Source organism: Phascolarctos cinereus, unplaced genomic scaffold (genome assembly GCF_003287225.1).
Source record: "Phascolarctos cinereus isolate Bilbo 61053 unplaced genomic scaffold, phaCin_HiC Scaffold_5;HRSCAF=322, whole genome shotgun sequence".
NCBI classification, from domain to species: Eukaryota; Metazoa; Chordata; class Mammalia; order Diprotodontia; family Phascolarctidae; genus Phascolarctos; species Phascolarctos cinereus.
This window is the reverse complement of record NW_027555958.1, coordinates 460322058-460344251: the sequence shown is the minus strand read 5'-3', so window position 1 is coordinate 460344251 and position 22194 is coordinate 460322058. Positions and strand designations below refer to the sequence as shown.

The 22194-nt window shown below is 39.6% G+C and overlaps 1 protein-coding gene across 4 annotated transcripts in view; it reads right to left on the bottom strand.

The window, feature by feature from the left end:
* FGGY (FGGY carbohydrate kinase domain containing) overlaps nucleotides 1–22194 on the bottom strand; it is a 544879-nt gene that overhangs the window by 455687 nt on the left and 66998 nt on the right. For all 4 annotated transcript variants that reach the window (XR_013487452.1, XM_020993102.2, XM_020993097.2 and 1 more), the window contains exon 5: nucleotides 9979–10067. Coding sequence is in view for 3 of the 4 variants with exons in the window: in XM_020993102.2 (XP_020848761.1) it covers nucleotides 9979–10067 (89 nt within the window). In the remaining variant the exon portion in view is untranslated. The remainder of the gene's footprint in view (nucleotides 1–9978; nucleotides 10068–22194) is intronic.

The following is a 22194-nucleotide window of genomic DNA, read 5'->3' as shown; positions in this document are numbered from 1 at the left end:
TCCCTGCCTTTACACTGCCATCTTGGCTCTGCCTCCTGGGCGATTTCTCTGGTTCCTGGAATGATCTGTGTTGGACTTATCTGTGAGTTTTTCTGTCTCCTTATTACCTATGTCACTGTTTCAATGAGAAGGCACTCTATGCATCAATCAGAAGGAATCTCTTAAGCAGCAACTGTGCGCCAGGCACTAGGCTAAGTGTTGGGAACACAAAGACAAAAGTGAAACAGCCCCTGAATAGAAGGTTATTTTGTAAGGGAGGGCACTGGTGGCTGGGGAGGTCGAGGATACCTTCATGTCTAAGGAGATGCTTAAGCTGAGTATTAAAGGGAACCCTGGAGTCCTTGAGGAAGCAATAAGGAGGGAGCATACTCAAGGAATGGGAGACAATCAATACAACAGCATCATTTACGTAAAGTCCAACCCTACCAATCATTAGTCTCTCTCCACCCCTTTTATTCACCTATAAGTGTTTTCTCTTTAGCTCCCCCATCCCTTCCTATGACCACCCTGAGACTTCCTCAGTTAGGAGAAGAGGGAAGCCTGAGCCTTTTCTGTTCTGTGGCTATGATGAGAAGTCAAGGCTGGGAATCCCTTTATTTTCAGGACCAGGACACTTCCCTGCTCAAGGACATCAAATGGCTGATAAAATGTAAACTTCCTTGTTTGGCATTTAAAGTCCATCATGATATGACTCCAACCTACCTGATTTCATATTACTGCTCACACCCTCCCTCCACCGTTACACTGACCCATCTACCACCTCCAAGCTTTTGCACAAACTATTTTCATGCCTAGAGCCCACTCACCTCTGCTTCCTAGAACCCCTAATATCTATTTTGGTTTAGTTCGGGTGCTACTTCTTCCTTCCCTCTGCCCCAACTGTAAGTGCTCTCCTTATTTCTTGAAATTAGATTGTATTTCCTGTGTATCTATTTTGCATTTATGTATCAGTATATATACTGCTTCCTCAGAGTAATATGTAAGCTCCTTGTGGGCAGGGGCTGTTTTATTATTGCCTTTGTATTCCCAGGGCCAAGCACAGTGCCTGGTGCATAGGAGTTACAACAAGCAATGCTTTCTAAACTGAATTTGATTTAATTTTGTTGAAGGGGTTATTTTTCAGGTATGCCTTGACTCTGCTTTCTAAGTATCTTTTTACCCTTCAGTCCTTGGAAATGATGAAACTCTCACACCCTCACCCCAGCTCTCATCTGCTATGCATATACATGTACATATACATATGTATATGTACTCACAGAGAGAGAGAGAGAGACAGACAGACAGAGACAGAGAAGCAGGGGCAGAGATAGATAAGAAAGATGGGGGATTAGAGAAAGCTTTGTGTCTTTTGCCAAAAATTGGAATTATGAACCATTAATGAGATGACTACTAATGAATATAGTTCTACTGCAACCAAAAAGTTACTAGATTGGAAAGTTTATTTAAAGTATGTTCTAAGTTCATTATATGTTCCCCAAAGATTCTAAACAATGGTGTTATTCTTTAAGGTACCTAAAGATTATCATTGGAAAGTGAATACACAACTGGATCAATGGCTCAACCAAAATAATCCTTCTTGGAAAGCAAGGGATTAGCAAACACCTGGGTGAACAATGCAACCTTCCTAATGGCTTGTTACGACCCCAAAGTCACAGAATGAGAAGGTTCAGGAAGATAATTACTAATAATAGGCTGAAGAGTTCTGGGGTTTCACAACATTCACTCATCTTATACAACTGAGAACGGTCTTCATGAACTTCAGACAAGAAATTTAGGATAATAAACACAGGAGGATTGGATGAAGGAGCTGGGGATGTTTAGCCTGAAGGAAAGAAGACTTAGGGGACACATGATAGTTATTTCAAGTGTTTGTAGGGTTATTATATGGAAGAGTGTGTAGACTTGTTTTGCTTGGCCCCGGGGGGTTGGGGGAAGGCACACCTAGGAGCTAGTGATAGAAGTTAGAGAGGAACAAATTTAAATCAATCAATATATAGGGGAAAAATTCCCATGGAAAGCGAGTTATTGAGTTCTCTCATGGCTGCAGTTTTCTAGTGAGGACTAGATGACCATTTCTCCAGTGTCTTGGAGAGAAGATTCTCAGTTGGGTATGGATTGTATGAGGAGGCCTTCATGGCCTTTTCCAGCTGTGACTCTGTGAAACAATGATTGAATAACATATTCAAGGCATGTGCCAGACATAAGGGATAGATGTAGCTACTAATTCTCAGTTTTAAAAAAAAAAAACATCATGAACTAAGAATAAAACAATGCAGAGAGGAAGACTTCGGATGAATGTGGGGGAGGTGGATCCTCACAATTAGGGCTATCAACAAAATATGAGTATCCTCAGGAGTGGTGGGTTTCCCCTTGGTAGAAGTCTTCAATCTAACAAGTAACAACCCTCTTCGAGGGGCAATGGGAAAGGGGATTTTTAGTCAGTCTTCAAGGGGACCATAGGATTTCTGAAGTCCTTTCCAACTTTAAGATTCTATTATTCTCACTTGCCCCAAAAACCAACGAGCACCCCCTATCTTTGTTTGCTTCTGTGACCTGCTGGTTATAGGTAGCTATAAAAATGTGGCCAATTCTGGAATGCACAGTGTCTCATCATCCATGCCTCTGGCTTTTTATTTGGTGTATGAGCAGAAAAGGAGATCAATTTCAGATCACTTAGAACACAAAGTTCCAGTTCACCTGGGTTAAGTTCCAGGTTCTCCATTTCAATTCATTTCAACGAGCATCTACTTGTCCACTGTAGTTATGCTGATGTGCTGTGTCTAAATGTCCACTTTGCTCTAGGTGATTAAAATTCCACAATCCTTGCCCTCAAGGAGTTTACGTTCTACAGGGAAGAAACAACATGACAGAGGAAGTAAATACAAGTACATATACAACAAACACAAAGTAATTGTGGGGTGGTGTTATTGACTCCAGAGGGGAAAATAGAAATAAGAACTGTTTGCCTCAATTTCCTCACCTGTAAAATGGACACTGCTGCAAAATGCCCTAATGCTAGGCAGGGCTGAAATTATGTGGATCCTGCTTCTCACCTGGACAAGTTGGTCTGTAAGATCTCATAAGCTAATAAGTTTTGGGGTCTGAGAAGCTTACTTGGGGAATTGGCAGTAGGAAAAAAAACCGTACACAAACTAGAAAGGAGGAAAGTATTTTCTCTCTTTAGGCAAAATATGAGGTTATTCATTGTCAAGAAAAGATGATCCTCTTCTCGAGACAAACTTTGAAAGTTTTAGGGTACCCACATGTGACCATAATTCTCTGGACTTCAGTTTTCTATGTTATGCAGTGGAGATATTGGGATACATGGCCTCTAGTGCCCCTTCTGGTTTTAAATCCTAAGATCTTTGAATGGGGGTAGGGAGAGGTACAAAGGAAGAGGCAAGGATCAGTCAATACCTACAGTTAAGGTTTCCTATTGGGTGTGTGTGTGTGTGTGTGTGTGTGTGTGTGTGTGTGTGTGTGTGTACATGTACATGGGGCAAATAATTAAGTAACATGGCAGTTGTACTGTCCTAGGGAAGAAGGTTCTTGTTTCTCCCAAAAACTTTTAGGGGTTCCAGGATGATTAAATAACTTATCCATGAAAAAAAATGAATTAACCAAGTAAAGAAGGTAGGTCATGCTAATGTGTCTGGATGCCAAGAAGATTTAGTTGAGGTGACTGGTTCAGAGCATTGTTTCTGTAACCAGCTGGTTAGTAGGACAGTGGTAACCTGGGTGGCACCAAGCACTCAGTGTTGATGGCTAGCTGTCAGCTGAAATCTGGTGGGGTCGAATTACAATTAAAATGAAGACAACTAAGGGCTTGATGTGTCAGATAGGAAGTAGGGGAAAAGGGAGGTGCATCTCAAAGGAGAAAAACAATAACCTAAGAGAAAGAGAGGGGCACCCAGGAGAAAAGGAAAACCCAGGAAAGTGGACATAAAACAGGAAAGAAAAAGAAGAGGAGGATCCCTTACAGGATATCACTGCCAAGAAAACCATTTTCAAATGCTCAAGGCCATCTGAAATCTGATCTGTCTTGACTAGCCTTGACTCTATCTCATTAGAATAATAAAAAAGGGGGAAAATGTTCCCTAGTATTTTAGACACTAGTTTCCAGGGCCTTTGACAGACGACTTGGGCTCAGCAGCCTATCACTCTTCCCAAAAAAATATCAAATTTGAATAGGCATCTTTTTTTTAAGCTAGACAATGGGGTTAAGTGACTTGCCCAGGGTCATACAGCTAGTAAGTGTTATGTGTCTGAGGCCAGATTTGAACTCAGGTCCTCCTGACTTCAGGGCCAGTGCTTTATCTACTGTGCCTCCTAGCTGCCCGATTTGAATAGGCATCTTAGCCTGAAAGATGCCAGCTGACTTTCTTCAACCCAGGGAGAATTTATTGGTATTACATGAGCAAAGTTCTATTCTTCTCCCTTGACCCCAAGAAGGAGAAACTGATCTACTTTCCTTGTGTTCTTATCCATGGGACCAGGTGAGAAATTTACTCTACTTATAATAATTATTAACTGACACATTCTAAGATCAGGGCCTTTAGACTCAACAGATTATCTAGTCTGAACCTTCCATTTAACAGATAATAATAGAAACATTTATATAGAACTTACTATGTGCCGCACACTTTGCTGAGTACCTTACAACTATTATCTCATTTGATACTCATAACAACTCTGGGATGTAGGTGCTATTATTATCCCATTTTACAATAGAGGAAATTGAGGCAAAGAGAGATTAAGTGACTTGCCCAGAATTACACAGCTAGTAAGTATCTGAGGATGGATTTGAACTTAGAGAGAAGACCATGCTCATGTTCACATGGCTACTAAGTGTCTGAGGTAGGATTCAAACCCAGAACTCTAAGCCAGTACTCCATCAAAAAGGTGACTTGAACTGAGTTCTTCCAAATGGTGAAGCTACCACTCTACCCATTATAGCTTCCTATGTATTTTTACCCTCAACTTTGCCTTTGCAATCACTGCAAGTAGGACTGTGGTTCAAATATCACACTTATCATTCTACTCCTCCTGGTCTCATCCTCCAGGGTTGGGACAAAGGGACATTTCAAAAGCCTATCCTGCCAAGCAGCTGCATATATGAACAAGCAGAAGTCCCTTGGGACCTGAGTTCAAAGATAACTTTGTGGAGGCTACAATTTAGCATGATGGATGGAGTTCGTGGGGAAGCAAGAATATGCTATCTCCCTTGTGACAGCCTCTGCCAGTGAAATCTCATACCCTCTTCTACTCCCTGGAGAGCAGAGGTCTGCAGCCCACAGACAGAGATAGGCAGAAGAGGCCCAGGGTGAATAGCATGTCTGCTCCTGGCTTTCACTCTGAATAATGGTGAGGACCTTCACACACAACAGCTTACACTGTTTGCTATTTGCCTCCCACAAATATTTTTATGCACATTTGTCTTTTAACAGAAAATTCCCCTCCTCTATTGACTTGTGCCTTCTCAATTCTGTACTTACGAGCCATTCCCATAAGGATGACAGGATCCTAGCTTTGTGCATTCCTTAATAATCAAGGTGAGAATAACAGCCCTTTTGATTTCCTTTGACACTCAAACCACAGCTTCCAAAGATAAAGAAACTCACCCACTGAGCAGTTATGACAGCTATGACTATGTAGTTGATAGAAGTTTTAGAGAGATCTAAGAGATGTAACCCAAGCTTGAACGACAGCATGTGCCATTTGTTAAAAAGCAATGGGGTTATTCAAACGCATGCCTCAAGAAATGAGGATTCCCAAGATTCATTAAAAGGTTCATGAGAAAGTTCCAAGAAGAGTCATGGAAGATGGGTGACCCAGATGGGTCCCACTGGGCATTTTCAGGAAAGAAGAATACATTACTTTCCTAGTACTCCCTACCTCAATTATTCGTGTTCTTCCTCTAATCACATCACAATCATTTCTATTTATTTTATTTATGTGCACAGCCCCATAGACTTAAGGGAAGAGAGATCTTGGAAGAGACGAGTAAAGAAGAGAATGAGCACTCATTAAACACTTTGTGTGTGTGCCAGGTACTATACTAAGCACTTTACAAACATCATCTCATTGGATCCTCACCAGAACTCTTGAGAGGTAAGTGCCATTATCACTCCCCTTTGATAGACAGGCATAGGCTAAATGACTTATCCAGGGTGACACAACTAATAAGTATCTGAGGGCAAATTTGAACTCACTTCTTTTTTTGTTTGTTTGTTTGTTTTTAAAATTTAGTAATTTGTTTTCCCCAGTTACAGGTAGAAACAATTTTTAACATTTCATTTTTAAAATTTTGAATTCCAGATTCTCTCCCTTCCTTCCTTCCCCCAGTTTCCCATTGAGAAGGCAAGGTTATATATGTGGAGTCACACAAAACATTTCCATATTAGTCGTGTTGTGAAAGAAAACACAGACTCCCCCCCCAAAAAAAAAACCTCAAGTAAAATAAAGCAAAAAAATATATACTTCAATCTGTTCTTTCTCTGGAGATGGATGACATTTTTCATCATAAGTCCTTCAGAGTTGTCTTAGATCATTGTATGGCTGAGAACAGCTAAGTCATTCAAAGCTGATCATCTTATAATTTTGCCATTCCTTTGTGCATTATATGTTTCACTTTGCATCAGCACATGTAAGTACTTCCAGGTTTTTCTGAGAGCATCTTGCTCCTCATTTCTTATAACACAATAGTATTCCATCATAATCACATACCACAAGTTGTTCAGCCATTCCCCCAATTGATGGGCATCCTATCAATTTCAAATTCTTTGCCATCAGAAAAGAGCTGCTATAAATAACTTTGTACATAGAGGCGCTTTTCCCTTTTTCTATCTTTTGGCATTCAGACCTAGTAGAGGTATTGCTAGTCCAAAGGGTATGCATGGTTTTATAACCCTTTGGGCATAATTGCAAATTGCTCTACAGAATAGTTTAATTAGTTCACAACTCCAGCAACAGTGGATTAACGTTTCATTTTCCCCACATCTCTACCAACATTCATCATTTTCTCTTTCTGTCCTATTAGCCAATCTAATAGGCATGAGGCAGTACCTCAGAATTGTTTTAATTTGCATTTCTCCAATCAATAGTGAGTTAGAACATTTTTTCATATGACTATAACTAGCTTTGATTACTTCATCTGAAAACTGTTCATATCTTCTGTTCATTTATCAATTGGGGAATGGCTCTTATTTTTCATAAATTTCTCTATATTTTTCAGAAATAAGGGCTTTATCAGAGAAACTTGCTTCTAAGTATTTTTTTTCATATTTTGTGATTTTCATATTTTACAATTGCTAACTGTATTTCCCTCCATCCTATTTCCCCTTCTGTTTATGCCAGGGCTGGGGAACCTGCAGCCTCGAGGCCTCATGTGGTCCTCTAGGTCCTCAAGTGCGGCCCTTTGACTGAATCCAAACTTCACATAAGAAATTCCTTTAATAAAAAGAATTGGGGTTATTTGTTTTGTGTAGTTTGGATTCAGTCAAAGGGCTGTACTTGAGGACCTAGAGGACCACGTGTGGCCTTAAGGCTGTGGGTTTCCTGCTTCTGGTTCTATTCTCTCTCTCCTTTCATCCTGCTGCTCCTCAAAAGTATTTTGCTTCTGACTATACCCTCCCCCAATCCATCCTCCCTTCTATTATTCTCTCTTCTCTTAACCCCTTCCCCTCCTATTTTTCTGTAGGGTAAGATAAATTTCTATACTCCATTGAATGTTGTATGTGATTCTCTTTTTGAGACAATTCTGATGAGAATAAGGTTCACTCACTCCCCCTTACCTCCCCCATTTTCCCTTCCATTGTAAAAGTTATTTTTTTCCTCGCCCCTTTTATGTGAGATAATTTATTCCATTCTACTTCTCCCTTTCCCTTTCTCATAGTACATTCCTCTCTCTCCCCTTAATTTTATTTTTTTGGTATCATCCCTTCATGTTCAATTCATACCTGTGCCCTCTGTCTGTATTACAGGTATCATCTTCCCATGTAGAAATGTAAACAGTTTAAGCTTATTAAGTCTCTTTTGATTTCCCTTTCTTGCTTTCTTTTTATGTTTCTCTTGAGTCTTGTATTTGAAAGTCGAATTTTCTATTCATCTCTGGTCTTTTCAGCAAGAATGCTTGAAAATCCTCAATTTCCATTTTTCCACTGAAGGGTTATACTCAGTTTTGCTGGGTAGGTGATTTTTGTAATCTTAGCTCTTTTGTCCTTCAGAATATCATATTCTAAGCCTTCTGATCCTTTAATGTAGAAGATGCTAAATCTTGTGTTATCCCGATTGTGTTTCCAACATACTTGAATTGTTTCTTTCAGGCTGCTTGCAGTATTTTCTCTTTGACTGGAGAGCTCTGTAATTTGGCTATAACATTCCTGAGAGTTTTCATTTTGGGATCTCTTTCAGGAGATCACCCAGGTGCAACAGACCTTTCATGCCAATATTCTAAATTATCTTTGGCTGGAAAATTATTTCACCCCATCTTTTTGTGGGTTCTGCTGCTCAAGGAATTATTTAGTGGCATTATTTAAAGGTATTGGTGGAGGTGGGGGGGAAGACCTCAGGCAAGTTGCTACCTTTTCTCCACAGTATTGGCCTGAACTCACTTCCTGACTCCAAGCCCAGCTCTTTATCCCTGTGCCACCTAGTATAACCCCTCTCATTTTATACTTGGAGAAACTGAGTCTCAAAGAAATTAACTAACTTGCCCAGGATCAAAGTAATAAGTGAGAGAACCATGATTTGAACACAAGTCTGCTGACTCCAAATTCAGCACTTTTTCTGTGCACTAAACTGGCTCCTGACATGTTATTTTCCCCTCTTAGAATTGAAATTCCATAAAGGCAAGACCAGTTTCATTTTTGCCTTTGTATCCTAAACACTAAGCCCAGTTATATATAATATATGACATACGTGTCACTATATATCAATAGTAATATGATTCTATAATATAAAATTACATCATACATAATATTAGCATAATGATATGCCTATATATAACATGATACATTAATATAATAATGTTATAACATGAAATTGTATATCACATATGATATTAATATAATATATATAGTTATACATGTATACACATATATATATATATATATATATGTATGTGTCTGTGTATGTATGTATATATGTTGTTGTTGTAGTTTTTTTTTTTAATCAGACCTGTGCTATGATTTCAATAGTATGACACTTCAGGTGACGAAATTCCCCCCATCAGCACCTGGTTTACATTTTAAATTTTTATAGAGTTGCCTGGGACACTAAGAGATTAAATACCTTGTGCAAGGCCACACAACCAGTAGGTGTTCAAGTCAGGAAATGAACCCAGGATTTCCTGACTCCAAGGCTGGTTCTCTAGCCATTGTGCCATGCTGCTTCTGTACTTAGAATAAATGGTTGTTGAATGTAATTGAGTTGAATTATAAGTTTCTTATGGATGAAACAAGAGCCCCAGAGAGCACTGACTCTAAGTACCCATAACTCTTGCTTCTATAGGAGCCCAACCTAAATTCTACAACAATGCCTACACATGTCCATCCACCTCTAAAAGTAAGATTCTGCTTCCCTTTCAATTTCAAAGGTCAACAGGGGAATGTTTTCTTCTTTCAAACCAAAATAGTTGGTAAGGCCAGCCTTTGCTTACTCTGAGTCAATCACATCTGAGGCTGGCCTCTGCCTGAATCTCATTCTTAAGTATCCAGTTCTTAATTAATTGCTCTAGCTGAACATACACAAACCCCAAGGCTTCCAAGAACAGTTGTGCTGGGGTGGGAGCACTGGAAGCTATAAGATAGTTTCAAGATGTTTCAAGTATGTGAAATCACATACAGATGTCCAAATAACATGTCCAGTTAAAAAGAATTTTGAAAGCCATATCAATGTGACTCTATACCTACACACAGACATTGTCTTGGGCAGGAGAATGGATGAGAGCAAACAGGATGCAACCTGCAATTCACCTACCTGGCCATGATACCGGTTGCCTTCCATGATAAGAAGTCAGGCAGATCAAAAAAGTGTCCCGCCTTATCCCAGCAGGACTCTCTCAAGTTCTGCCAAAAGAAATATACATTAGGATCAATTAGGGCTCTTTTTCAACCTTTCCCCTCAACATATTCAGTAGTGGCTCAAAATCATCAAGCCTGGTCCACCAACAATGCCAATGAAAACATATTCAAACTAGGGCAAGGGAGATTAACTCCTTCTCACCAGCTGGGGGAAAAATAGCAGACAATCATTAATAATACTTCTAAGTATTTTTTTCCTCTCTTTAACCAAAGTGAGCAAAAGCACTCTATTTTTGAGAGGTTATATAAAATTGATCTTCCTGGTGAAGGGACCATAAAAATAGAAAGCAAGGCATTTCATAAAAATAATGTTTCAACCCCTAACAACTGTGGGCCAGAGAGGGAGTTCCATAAGAATAAAGAAGATAAGACTGAAGCCATCCTGTTCTTTAAATTTCTGCATATACCAGATCACCCCAAAGGAAAGCAAAAACATGGTTATCACCCTCAAGGAGCTTACTATCAAGTTCAAAATGAGCTGTCCTTTATTGATTTTCAACAATCACAAATCCAAAAAATGCATCTGGCAAGCCAATATAGACTCTGCCCACATTAAAACACCCTCCTGTTTTAGGTCCTTCTTAACTGACTCCATTTCTTTCTATTGCTTTCACGCCACCGTTAGACATCTGGCTATAGGAAGAACAGGAAGAACTTCCCAAAACATGGGTTCCCATAAAAAAGGCAAAGTGATAGAAAGAGAGGTAGAAAGAAAAGAGAAAGACTTTTTGGCCAGGAAGGAAAGTACAAAAATATCAAACAGGGAATTGAAATTCAAGATAAATGAGAAACTGGTAAGTATGCAGTTGAGCACTTCAACAAATTCAAATTACCACGCCTCAAGAAAATATACCCCGTTGCTCTGAAAAGAATGGTAGATTTTACTGCCAAAGTCTTAAACATGATTATTTGAAAAATCAAGTTAAACTAAATTTCTGCAGCCTGAAGACAGGTAGAGATGTTCTTGATTTTCATTTAGGGAGAGAAGTTGGTCAATGAGTCAGCAAGCACTTGGATTACAATTCTGCCTCAGATACTTATTAGCTGTATCAGTTTCTTTACCTGTAAAATGGGAAGGGGAGTAGACTTAATGATCTCTAAGGTCTCCTCCCAGCTCTAAATTGTAATGTTATGGCTAAAGCTGAATTGATGGAAACTTGGAGGGAGATCCCCAGCAAAATGCAATAAAAAGACATGTTATTAGCCATGATCCATTTATTTTTTGCAGGGGCTAGGCAATGGGGTTAAATGACTTGCCCAGGGTCACATAGCTAGTAAATGTTATGTGTCTCAGGCCGGATTTGAACTCAGATCTTCCTGAATCCAAGGCCAGTGTTCTATCCGCTGTACCACCTAGCTGCCCCCCCATTTAAATTTTTGGATGCCACATAACATTTCTGAAGATTTCCTGAAGTTAGGAGATGAGTAATAAATTAGATGACAGGATAGATATCCATTCAAAAAGATCATGTAAGATCAGAATAATAAGGCAAACATAATAATATGAAATTTAATATAGACAAATTAAAAGTGTTGCATTTGGGTTCAAATAATCAATTTCACAAGTCTTATACTGGGGAGATATGGTTAGACAACAGTCTGTGAAAAAAAATTAGTACAAGACAGTAAAATTAATTGGAGTCAATACTACACAGCTAATAGAAAAGTTCCTGCAATCCTTGGCTGAATTAAGAGAGCAAGCCATGGAAAATCAACAGCATACTAAAAAGCAGAGACATCACCTTGCTGACAAAAGTCCATATAGTCAAAGTTACCATTTTTTCCAGTAGCAATATATAACTGTGAGAGTTAGATTGTGAGGAAAGCTGAGGGCTGCAGAATCAATGCTTTTGAATTGTGGTGCTGGAGAAGATGTTTAAGAGTCCTTTGGACATCAAGGAGATCAAATCAGTCATTGCTTAAAGAAATTAATTCAAGCTATTCACTAGAAGGTGAAATACTGAAGCCGAAGCTGAAGCTTAAATACTTTGGCCACATAATGATAAGACGGGACTCACTGGAAAAGACCCTGATGTTGGGGGGGAAAATGAAGGCAAAAGGAGAAGAGAGGATGAGATGGATTAGAAAGTGTCATGGTAGGAACAAACATGAGCTTGGACAGACTTTGAGAGATAGCAGAGGATAGAAGGAGCTGACATGCTGTGGTCTCTAAATTCATGAAGAGTCAGACATTACTGAATGACTGAACAACAGTATTCAGAATGAGAACAGTAGTAGTTCTACTATTTATTGATCTGATCAGGTCTGGAGTACTTTGCTTGGCTCTTGGCACCATGATTTTGGAAGGGCACTGATAATCTGGATAACATCCAGGGAAGGACAACTAGGGTGATGATGGCCCTGAAGATCTTGAAGTATGAGGGTTGACTGAAGAACCTGGAGGTATTTAACCTAGAGAGTTGAAATGGATAGGACAGTTGTGATCAAGGTTCTAGAAAAGCTAGCGTGTGAAACAGAAGTTAGATTAAATGTTCTGATTGATCCCAGAGATCAGAACTGAAAGCAATGGATGTAAAATTGAAAAGAGGCAAATTGAATCTTGATATAAGGAAACAAACAAACTACAAAATTGGTTAGTTATGAGAGCTATCTCAAAGTGGTACAGGATGCATTGGGAGGTGGTGAATTTCCAGTCACTGGAGGTCTTCAGGCAAAGGATTAATGACCATTTGTCAGCTGCTATAGGAAGAGCTCACTTTCAGGTATAAATGGCTGTGAGCTCAAGGCCTAATTTGAAATTCTATAAGTCTAAACCCCTGTTCAGTTATTATTTGGCATATATAACTGGCTCTGAGATTCTATGACCCACTGTCTCATTTTAAATAAGCCAAAGCTCGTCTTTTTATGTGTTATCTTCCTTGAAGGTGGCGGAGGAGAAGGGTATATGGGAAAATACATAGAGAGAAAGAAGATAGGAAGATACAGGATTAAAGAGAGAGAAAGGTAGACAGACAGAAATAAAGAGAGAAGGAAGGAAGGAAGGAAGGAAGGAAGGAAGGAAGGAAGGAAGGAAGGAAGGAAGGAAGGAAGGAAGGAAGATAGGGAAGGGAGAGAGAGAGAGAGAGGAGATAAAAAATGTAAAGAAAGAAAAGAGGGAGTGGGGAGGGAGTGAATGCTCCCTGGAGTCTGGGTTCGTTTCTCCAGAAATGCTGACAGACCATATGTGAATGATCCCATGCTGGGTTGTTTTTTTTTTTTTTGGATGGAGCCCATGATTTTCAAGTGCTTTGTCATCAAAAGTTTGACTGGCCAAAAATATATCAGGCCCACTAATGTATTTTTCAGCTCTGGACTGCCCACAGGGTAGAAGTCCATAACAACACTCTCTGGCAGACAAGGGAGAGAGCTCTGAGCAATCACACCTCACTGAAATCTAGCCTGGCTGCTCCCTCATTTGTACTAGGGTACAGCACCCCACTCTATCCAAGGAGGAAAAAAGGACTGGGAACCTGCCTTTTAAAAATGCCCCACTTACAGTTCTGTTCAATAGTAAAGGACACTAAGAAGTCTCCTGATTTAATCAATCCAATAGGCATTAAGGACCTGATGTGTGCTGGGCACTGTGATAAGTGATGGAGATACAAAAAATGAGCAATCCCCACTCTAGAGGAGCTCATTCTAAAAAGGAAGACCACAAGTACATAAGTATATACAGTACAGACTAAACAGGAGCTAAAAAGAGATCACAAACAACCATCTAATATTAATCCCCCCCTTTTTCAAAATAAAAGTCCCAATTATTTAGGCTTTGTAGATCTGTGACCTGGGATGCAAGCTATCTACTTCCCAATGCCATTCCTGGAGCTGGTCAATCTCTAGGGCTTGGAATGAATAAAAGGATGGAAGGTTCAAAGACCTGCATCCATTATTTGATAAAACCACAGCATTTCTCAGGAGTAGCATATCACTCAAAACAAAGCCAGCTGCAGAGTTCAGCAGAGGGTGGAGAAAGAGCTGGGCAGCCACAAGCATCTGAGTAAGCCACGAGCCATCATGTCCTCCTCAGGGCAGAATGCTTCTTTGGCCCTCTCCTTCCCCTTCCCATAAGGAATGGACAGTTTTTTTAAGGGAGGTGGTAGAGAGTGGAGGAGGGGAGAATTCTGCAGTCTAACCCATCTTTCTGTCTGCTGCTATAAGGCTGGTGGCAGTAATCAAAGGGAGAAGAGGAAGGTGGGCATTAATGCAGGCTGGGAACCCTCTTCTACTGCCTCCCTCACTGGGGAGGGGCATTGTAACTTATACAAATCAAGGAAATAGGAGTCACTGCTGGAGTGCTCCAATACTTGGTTATTAATTGCAAAGGAATGATAACTGGGCTGTTGGTGTGAGAATGAAGGCATAATGAATGAAAGAGAGTGGAGCGCTTTCTCCTCTTCATTCCCCATTTGATGAACTGGTCCCTGAAGATTCTTAAGAGATTGTTTTCTAGCAAGACTTTTGAAAAGGACAAACAACCACAAGAAAAGGAGAGACTTTATCCTCAATTTAAGTTCAAAGCCTGAAACTTGAAAGGTGGTAAAAAAAAAAAACAGCTTGATCAGTGGTTAAAAAAAAAGAAATCAACATTATCCAAATGGTAATCATTCAAAGCACAGTGATGTTGAGGAATTAAAGTGGTTAGAATCCCCAGCAGACCCTTATGAAGACATTCCTGGACTGTTTCACCTCCAGCTAGAGGAGATAGAGGAAGTGTTTCAGTGCCGTATTGGGCAGTAGGGTGCCTATTTTCCCTCATCTGCTCCAGCATTTGTCATTTCTGATAGGCATGAGGCAGTACCTCGGAGTTGTTTTAATCAGCATTTCTTTAATCAATAGTGATTTAGAGTATTTCAAAGAGCTATAATCATCAAAACAACCTGGTACTGGCTAAGAAATAGAGTGGTGGATCACTGGAATAGATTAGGTACATGATACACAGTAGTACGTGGCTATAGTAATGTAGTGTTTGATAAATGCAAAGATTCAAACTTTTGGAACAAGATTGGCTAATATGACAGAAAAAGGAAATGACTAACGTTTGAAGAGATGTGGAAAAATTTGGACACTAGTGCACTCTTGGTGGAACTGTGCACTGATTCAGTCATTCTGGAGAACAATTTGAAACTATACCCAAAGGACTATAAAATTATTCATTCCCTTTAGCCCAGCAATACCATGACTAGGTCTATGTCCCAAAAAGCCAAAAAGAAAAGGACCTATATGTACAAAAATATTTAGAGCAGCTCTTTTCATGGTGGCAAAGAATTAGAAACTGAGGAGATGCCTATCACTTGAGGAATGGCTGAATAAATTGTGATATGTAATTGTGATGGAATACTACTGTACTATAAGAAATGACAGGGGTGGGGTTGCTTTCAGGAAAATGTGGACTTACATGAACTGATGCAAAATGAAGTGACCAGAACAAGAAGAACATTGTACACAGTAACAGCAATACTGTATGATAATCAACTGTGAAAGACGAAGCTACTCTAAGCAATATAATGATCCAAGACAATTACAAAGGACTTATAATGAGAAATTCTATCCTTTTCCAGGAAAAAAAAACTGATAGAGTCTGAATACAGATCAAGGCACTTCACACACACACACACACACACACACACACACACACACATATACACACACATAGGTATATGTATGTATATATGTATATGTGTGTACATATATGCATGTATACATGTAGATGTGTGTGTGTATATATATTATATATATATGCATATATATATAGTCTGTTTTGTAACACATATAAAATAGAAACATGTTTTGTATCAGTTCACATGAACAGTCTGTGTCAAATTGCTTCCCTTCTGAAGGAGGGAGAAGTGGAGGGAGAGAAGGATAGAATTTGGAACTCGAAATTTAAAAAAAAAAAGTTAAAATTTGTGTATGTAATCACGAAATATTTAATGATATTAAAATATATTGGGAAAATAATGATGTAGAGCATTTTTCATATGATTATACATGTCTTTGGTTTCTTCTTTGGAAAACTGAGCCATTTATTAATTGTACAATGACTCTTATTTTTATGAACTTCACTCAGTTTCCTATGTGTTAGAAAAATGTGGCCTTTATCAGAGAAACATGCTGTAAAAAATGTTGATATTACTTAATTGTCTATGGTACATTTTAGCAAAATGTAGCTTCCCTGATTATTTCTTTTTAACTTGGTCAGTTTTTGCTTTTGGGGGAACTGTGCTAAACATGAGGAATACAAAGAAAGACAAAACCAGCCCCAGTCCCCAAGAAGCTTCCAATCTCCAGGAGACACCACATGTAACAACTATTCACAAACAAGATGCAGATGGGATACTTGGAGGCAATCTCCCAGTGACTGGGGAAGGCTTCTTGAGGAAGTGGGATGTAGTCTGGTCCTTGGAGGAAGCCTGGGAAGTCAGGATGAGGGGAGTTGAGAAGGGAGAGCATTCCAGGCCTGGGGGATGGCCAGTGAAAATGCCCAGGGAGCGGATGGCATAGAAATGAAGCCAATGTCACTAGATTGTAAAGTACAATCCAGCGGTTGGAAGACTGGAAAGCAAAGAGTTCAAGAAAGGTTTTAGAAGCCAAGCAAGCTTTCTATTTAATTATGGAGCAAAATAGGAGGTGCTGAAATTTATGAATTAGGGTGTGACATATTGTCTCCTTTATTAGAATGTAAGCTCATTACAAATACTGAGTTTTTTGTTGTTTTTTGTACTTGAATCCCCAGTGCCTGCCCCCAGCCCACAGCTGCTGTTTAATAAAGGCTTGCTGGTTGATTGATTGATTTGTATCTCCTCTGCCAACCACAGTGGTCCATGGGATAGTGTGTTAGATTTGGCATCAGAAAGACCTGAGTTCAAGTCATGCCTCAGACATTTTCTAGTTGTGTGAGCCAGGGAAAGTCACTTATCTTCTTTCTTCTTCAGTTTCCTCATCCATAAAATGGGGACAATAATCACACCTATCTCACAAGGTTGTTGTGAGAATGAAATGAGATGACCTACGTAAAGTGTTTTACAAATGTTAAATTATTATATAAAAAAGGCTCTAGCTGTTATTATCATTATCATAAATGACTGCTGATTTGAATTGACTTGAACAAGTCTCAAAATAGAGCGCAATTGCAAATGATGCCCTGTATCAACTTTAGTGATTTTAGTCCTCCTAAGAGTGAAAAGTTCATTTCTCCCTGAGAAGCAGCACAAGGGCCAGCACCTCATGATTTTTGACCATAGGTTAGCTCCGTTAGATTGCTGGGTCCTTACATGACAGAGTAAAACCCACGAGACCTTGGGGCAGCCCCATAAGACCGAGAATAAAGACCCTCTCAGAAAGTGAGCAAGTCAGCTGGCATCTGGTCAGAGCTTGCAGTTCTACAGTAGTTTAAGGTTTACAAAGAAAGCAAAGGCAAGTGTATCGAATCAGGACTTGGAGTTAAAAAAACAAAACCTCTGAGTTCAAATCCCTCTCCAAACATTTACTAGCTATATGACTCTATAAATATGAGCCTTAGTTTCTCATCTTTAAAATGGGGATAATAATCATACCTACAGGGCAGTTAGGTGGTGCAGTGGATAGAGCACTGGCCCAGGAGTCAGGAGGATCTGAGTTCAAATTCAGTCTCAGACACTTGACACTAGCTATGTGATCCTAGGCAAGTCACTTAACCCCAAATGCTTCACTCAAAAAAATAATAATAATCATACCTATCTTGCAAGGTTCTTGTGAGGATCAAATGACATCATATTTGTAAAATGTTTTTCAAATCTTAAAGCTCTCTATAAAGGTTAGCTATAATGAGGATGAGGATGATGCATTTACTATGTGCCAGGCACATAGTACTAAATACTGGTGATATAAAGTTATCAAGCCAACAAGCATTTATTACGTGTCTACTGTATGCCATGCTAGTCACTGGGGATACAAAGGAAGGGAAAAAAGCACAGTCTCTGCTCTCAAGGGGCTCACAGTCAAGGTACATATAAGATATATACAGTATAAATTAATTCAAACTCATTGAATAAATGAGAAGCAGGAAAAGGCTCTGTCCCAGCCTCATTTCCCAGAGAGCAGGTTTGTATCTATTCTCTGGAGGGTTACACAGTGAAGAAGGATCCTGGCCAACGAGCCTGCCAGGAAGACAAATCTCTCTTGTCTGGGGTGAACAGGTCCTTTGGAGGGCTTTCATTTTAATTGGCAAATGGATTCATTCACTTCCTGGCCTGGCTGGCTGGGTTGCTGCTGAGCCCAGGGAATGTCTGCCATGCTCCATTCAAGAGGGGGCTGCTGGGCCAGGAGACAGGAAATGATCTCGGGGATATTTGCTGATGAAATGGGCTGGATGCTGTCCTAGCAGCTTCCATCCATTGATGCCACTTACATTCCCTGTCCAAAGTCCATTACCTTGGCTCCTCTTCCTTAGATACATTTCTTCATAACACTTAATGGAAGCCATTCATGCATCACCATCCTGTCTGCAGTGGGGATTCCTTTTAAAAAATGTTGAAATGGCCACCTCCTTGCTATTTGCTTCAGATGATCAAAGCCAAGATGGCACAGAATCGTAGAATTTGGGAGCTGGATAGGTGCACAGTGACCATCTATTCCAACTCATATGCAAAAGGAAGCCCTGATAAATGGCTATCCAGTCTCTGCTTGAAGACCCCCCACCAAGGAAAGGGAATATATTATCCAGACAACCCATCCTACTTCAGGACAGCTTTTACTTATGGAAGGTTTTGCCTTCCTCAAGCTTAAATTGGCTTCCTTTAAATTTCCACAAAGATCAAGGATGAATAATTAATAATTCCCTTTGCACAGAATTTTGGCCACCTAAGTAGAGGAAACTGGTATCACAATAGAGAGAATGCTGGTCCTGGAGTGAGGAAAACTTGAGTTCAAATGTGACCTTAGACATGTATTAACTCTGAGACACGGGGTAGGTTACAACCTCTGTTTGCTTCAATTTCCTCAACTATGAAATGGAGGTGATGATAGCACCTGCCTTGTAAGGCTGTTGTGAGGATCAAATGCAATAATGTTTGTAAGAAGTGCTTGGCACATAGAGAGGACTAGATAAATGCTCATTCTCTTCCCTGCCTCCACAGGTTCTTATTAAGGCTTAGTGATCATAAGTCCATAACATTCATGACTTATAGAAGATAATTTTGCTAAAATTTCCCTCTGCCCCCTCCTTGGTGAAGTGGAGAATTGTTGATGAGGAATGTTGTCTACATTGTCAGACAGTTTCTCTGCTGATTAGTCGCTCTTTTATGTAGGAGAAGGTTCCCTAGGTAATGAAGGGGGATTAATCTGAAAAGAATTGAGCTGTAGCCACAAAAGGCATAAAGAACATCCTCAATTTTTTTAAGGGGAAGGGGAAAGAAAATATCCCTCCTTAGAACATCTAGGCTTTTGCCTTGTCAAAAGGGCTGATCTACCCTAGAGGCTAGCCAAACACTTTTCTCTGTGGAATAATGGATAGAAGGCTGGATTTAGAGTCATCATATTTTCTGAGTTCAAATCTTGACTTTGAAATTCATGAGTAATGTAACAATGAGCATAACTTAAGCTCTTTAAACTTTCGTTTCCCCCTATGTCAAAATTGGGACCAAAAAGGTGAAAAATGAGGCCTCCCTGGAAAGGTTATTGTGATTATGAAAGGGAATGCTGTCTGTAAAGCATGGATTATCATTATTGTTTTAATTGTTGTTATTATTGTTATCTCCTGGTATGTGATCTTAATAGGATGAGACTTAGAACTGAAAAGGACTTTGTAGAAAGAACAACTTGAGAACTTGGGAGTCAGATCCCAGTCAGATCCCTATTTGCTACCTAGTGGTCTAGTGTTTGAAAAACCTAATACTAGATACTAGAGTAAGGACTCAATATTTGGGAAAAAAGTTCTGGGGAACTTGAAAAACCTTGAAATTTCTGGCCGAAATTAGATGTAAACCAATATCTCACACCACATACCAAGGTAAGTTCCAAATGGATACATTACTTAGACACATAGGGCGATAACTAAACAGTTAGAGGATCAAAGAAGTTGTCTTTTAGATCTCTGAATGGAAGAAAAGTTCATGGTCAAACAAGGGATAGAGATGTACAAGAGATAAAATAGAGGATTTTGGTTATTTAAAATGTTTAAAGCATTGGGGGTTTCTATTAGAAATAAAACCAATTTAGCTCAAATGAGAAGGGAAGGATGTAACCGAAGGGGGAAAATTGCAATAAGTTTCTCTATTAAAGGTCTCATTTCCAAGCCATATAAGCTACTGAATCAAATTTGTAAGAATGAGAACAATTGCCCAGTATGTAAATGGCCAACAGATATGAATAGACAGTTTCAAAAGAAGAAACCTACTCTATTAATTAGATAGATAGATAAATACAGAGATAGATGTATGAAAATGCTCCAAAAATCACTAAAAATTATAGAAATGAAAATTAAAGCAGCTCGGAGGTGCAATTTTGTATTTTTTTGTCTTTACAAAGAAGAAAAAACTTGAAAATGGCAACTGTTGGAGAGCAGCACACAAATAAGCACATGCATGAGCTATTGATGAATTTATCCAGACATTCTGGACAGAAGTTTGGAATGATGTCCAAAAAAATCACTAAATTGTGCATGACCAGGCTGTGCTGCTTAACTTCAGTTAGATTAAAGAAAAAAGAAAAAGATCCATGTGGACACAAATATTTATAGCGGAGCTGTTTTTGTTGTTGTTGTTGTTTTAGTAGAACCGGAAACTGAATACTGTTTTACGGTGGTTGGTGGTTGTCGACCTTTGATTTCCGAAGAGGGCCAAAATGCCATCACTATGCTACTGTCAAATTTTAGATTGTCTGACTACGGCTGATCAGCCCAACGAACCCAGAATGTTTTATCACAGGCCAGGCACAAATAGTGGGTGTGAATATTTGGGGTGGATTCTCTAAGTTTGCGCATCTTGCATTTCCCTTGAGCTACTTCATTTCTGCTTTGTTCACAGAGCACAGCACCTTCCTTAATGAGGGCACGCCATGCTGAGTGGTCCTGTGCCAGTGTCTCCCATGTCTTACAATCCATTCCAGAGTTCTTAAGAGAGATCTTGAGAGTGTCCTTGTATGGCTTCTTCTGACCACCATGTGAATACTTGCCCTGGGTGAATTCTCCACAAAATAGCCTTTTTGGCAAGCAAATGTTTTACATTTGAACGACGTGGCCAGCCCATTGGAAGTGGGCTCTCTGAAGAAGAATTTGAATGCTTGCATTTTAGTTTAAGAAAGGACCTCAGTATCTGGTATCTTATCCTGCCAGGTGATCTTCAGAATCTTCCTAAGATAACTCAAATGGAAGCAATTCAGTTTCCTGGCAGAGCACTAGTATACTATTCAGGTTTCACAGGCAACAGCAATGAAATCAGCACAATGACTCTGAAATCTTGTAGTCAGTCTAATACCTCTTCTCTCCCACACTCTCCTTCGGAGTATCCCAGACACTAAGCTAGCTATGGAAATGCATGAATCAACTTCATTATCAATGAGTACATTCCTGGAAAATACACTACCAAAGTAGGGAAACATGCACAGCATTCCGAACTTCTCCATTTGCTGTAACCTATAGTTCCATGTATGAGTGGTGTGGTGGTGTCTGATGGAGCTCCTGCGCTTTCTTGGTGTTAATTGTTAGGCCAAAATTAGCACAAGCAGCAGAGAATTGATCCATACTTTGTTGCGTCTCAGCTTCAGGGGCTGCATTGAGTGCACAATCATCTGCAAACAGAAAATCATGCACCAACACTCCCTCCATTTTTGAGGGAGCTTGTAGTGTTTTCGAGTTGAAGAATTTACCATCATATTCATCCTCATTGAAAACATTTGATAACATGGCTGAAAACATCATGCTAAAAAGCATGGAAGCAAGCACACAGCCTTGTTTCACTCCATTGGGAAAGCATGAGAGCATTGTACATTATCCAGGACCCAGGCAAGGATGCCATTGTGAAATTGATGTACAATGTTGATGAACTTCGGGCAACCAAATTTTGTCATAATTTTCCATAATCCCTTATGGCTGACAGTATCAAAGGCCTTGATCAGATCTGCAAACATTGTGTGCAGA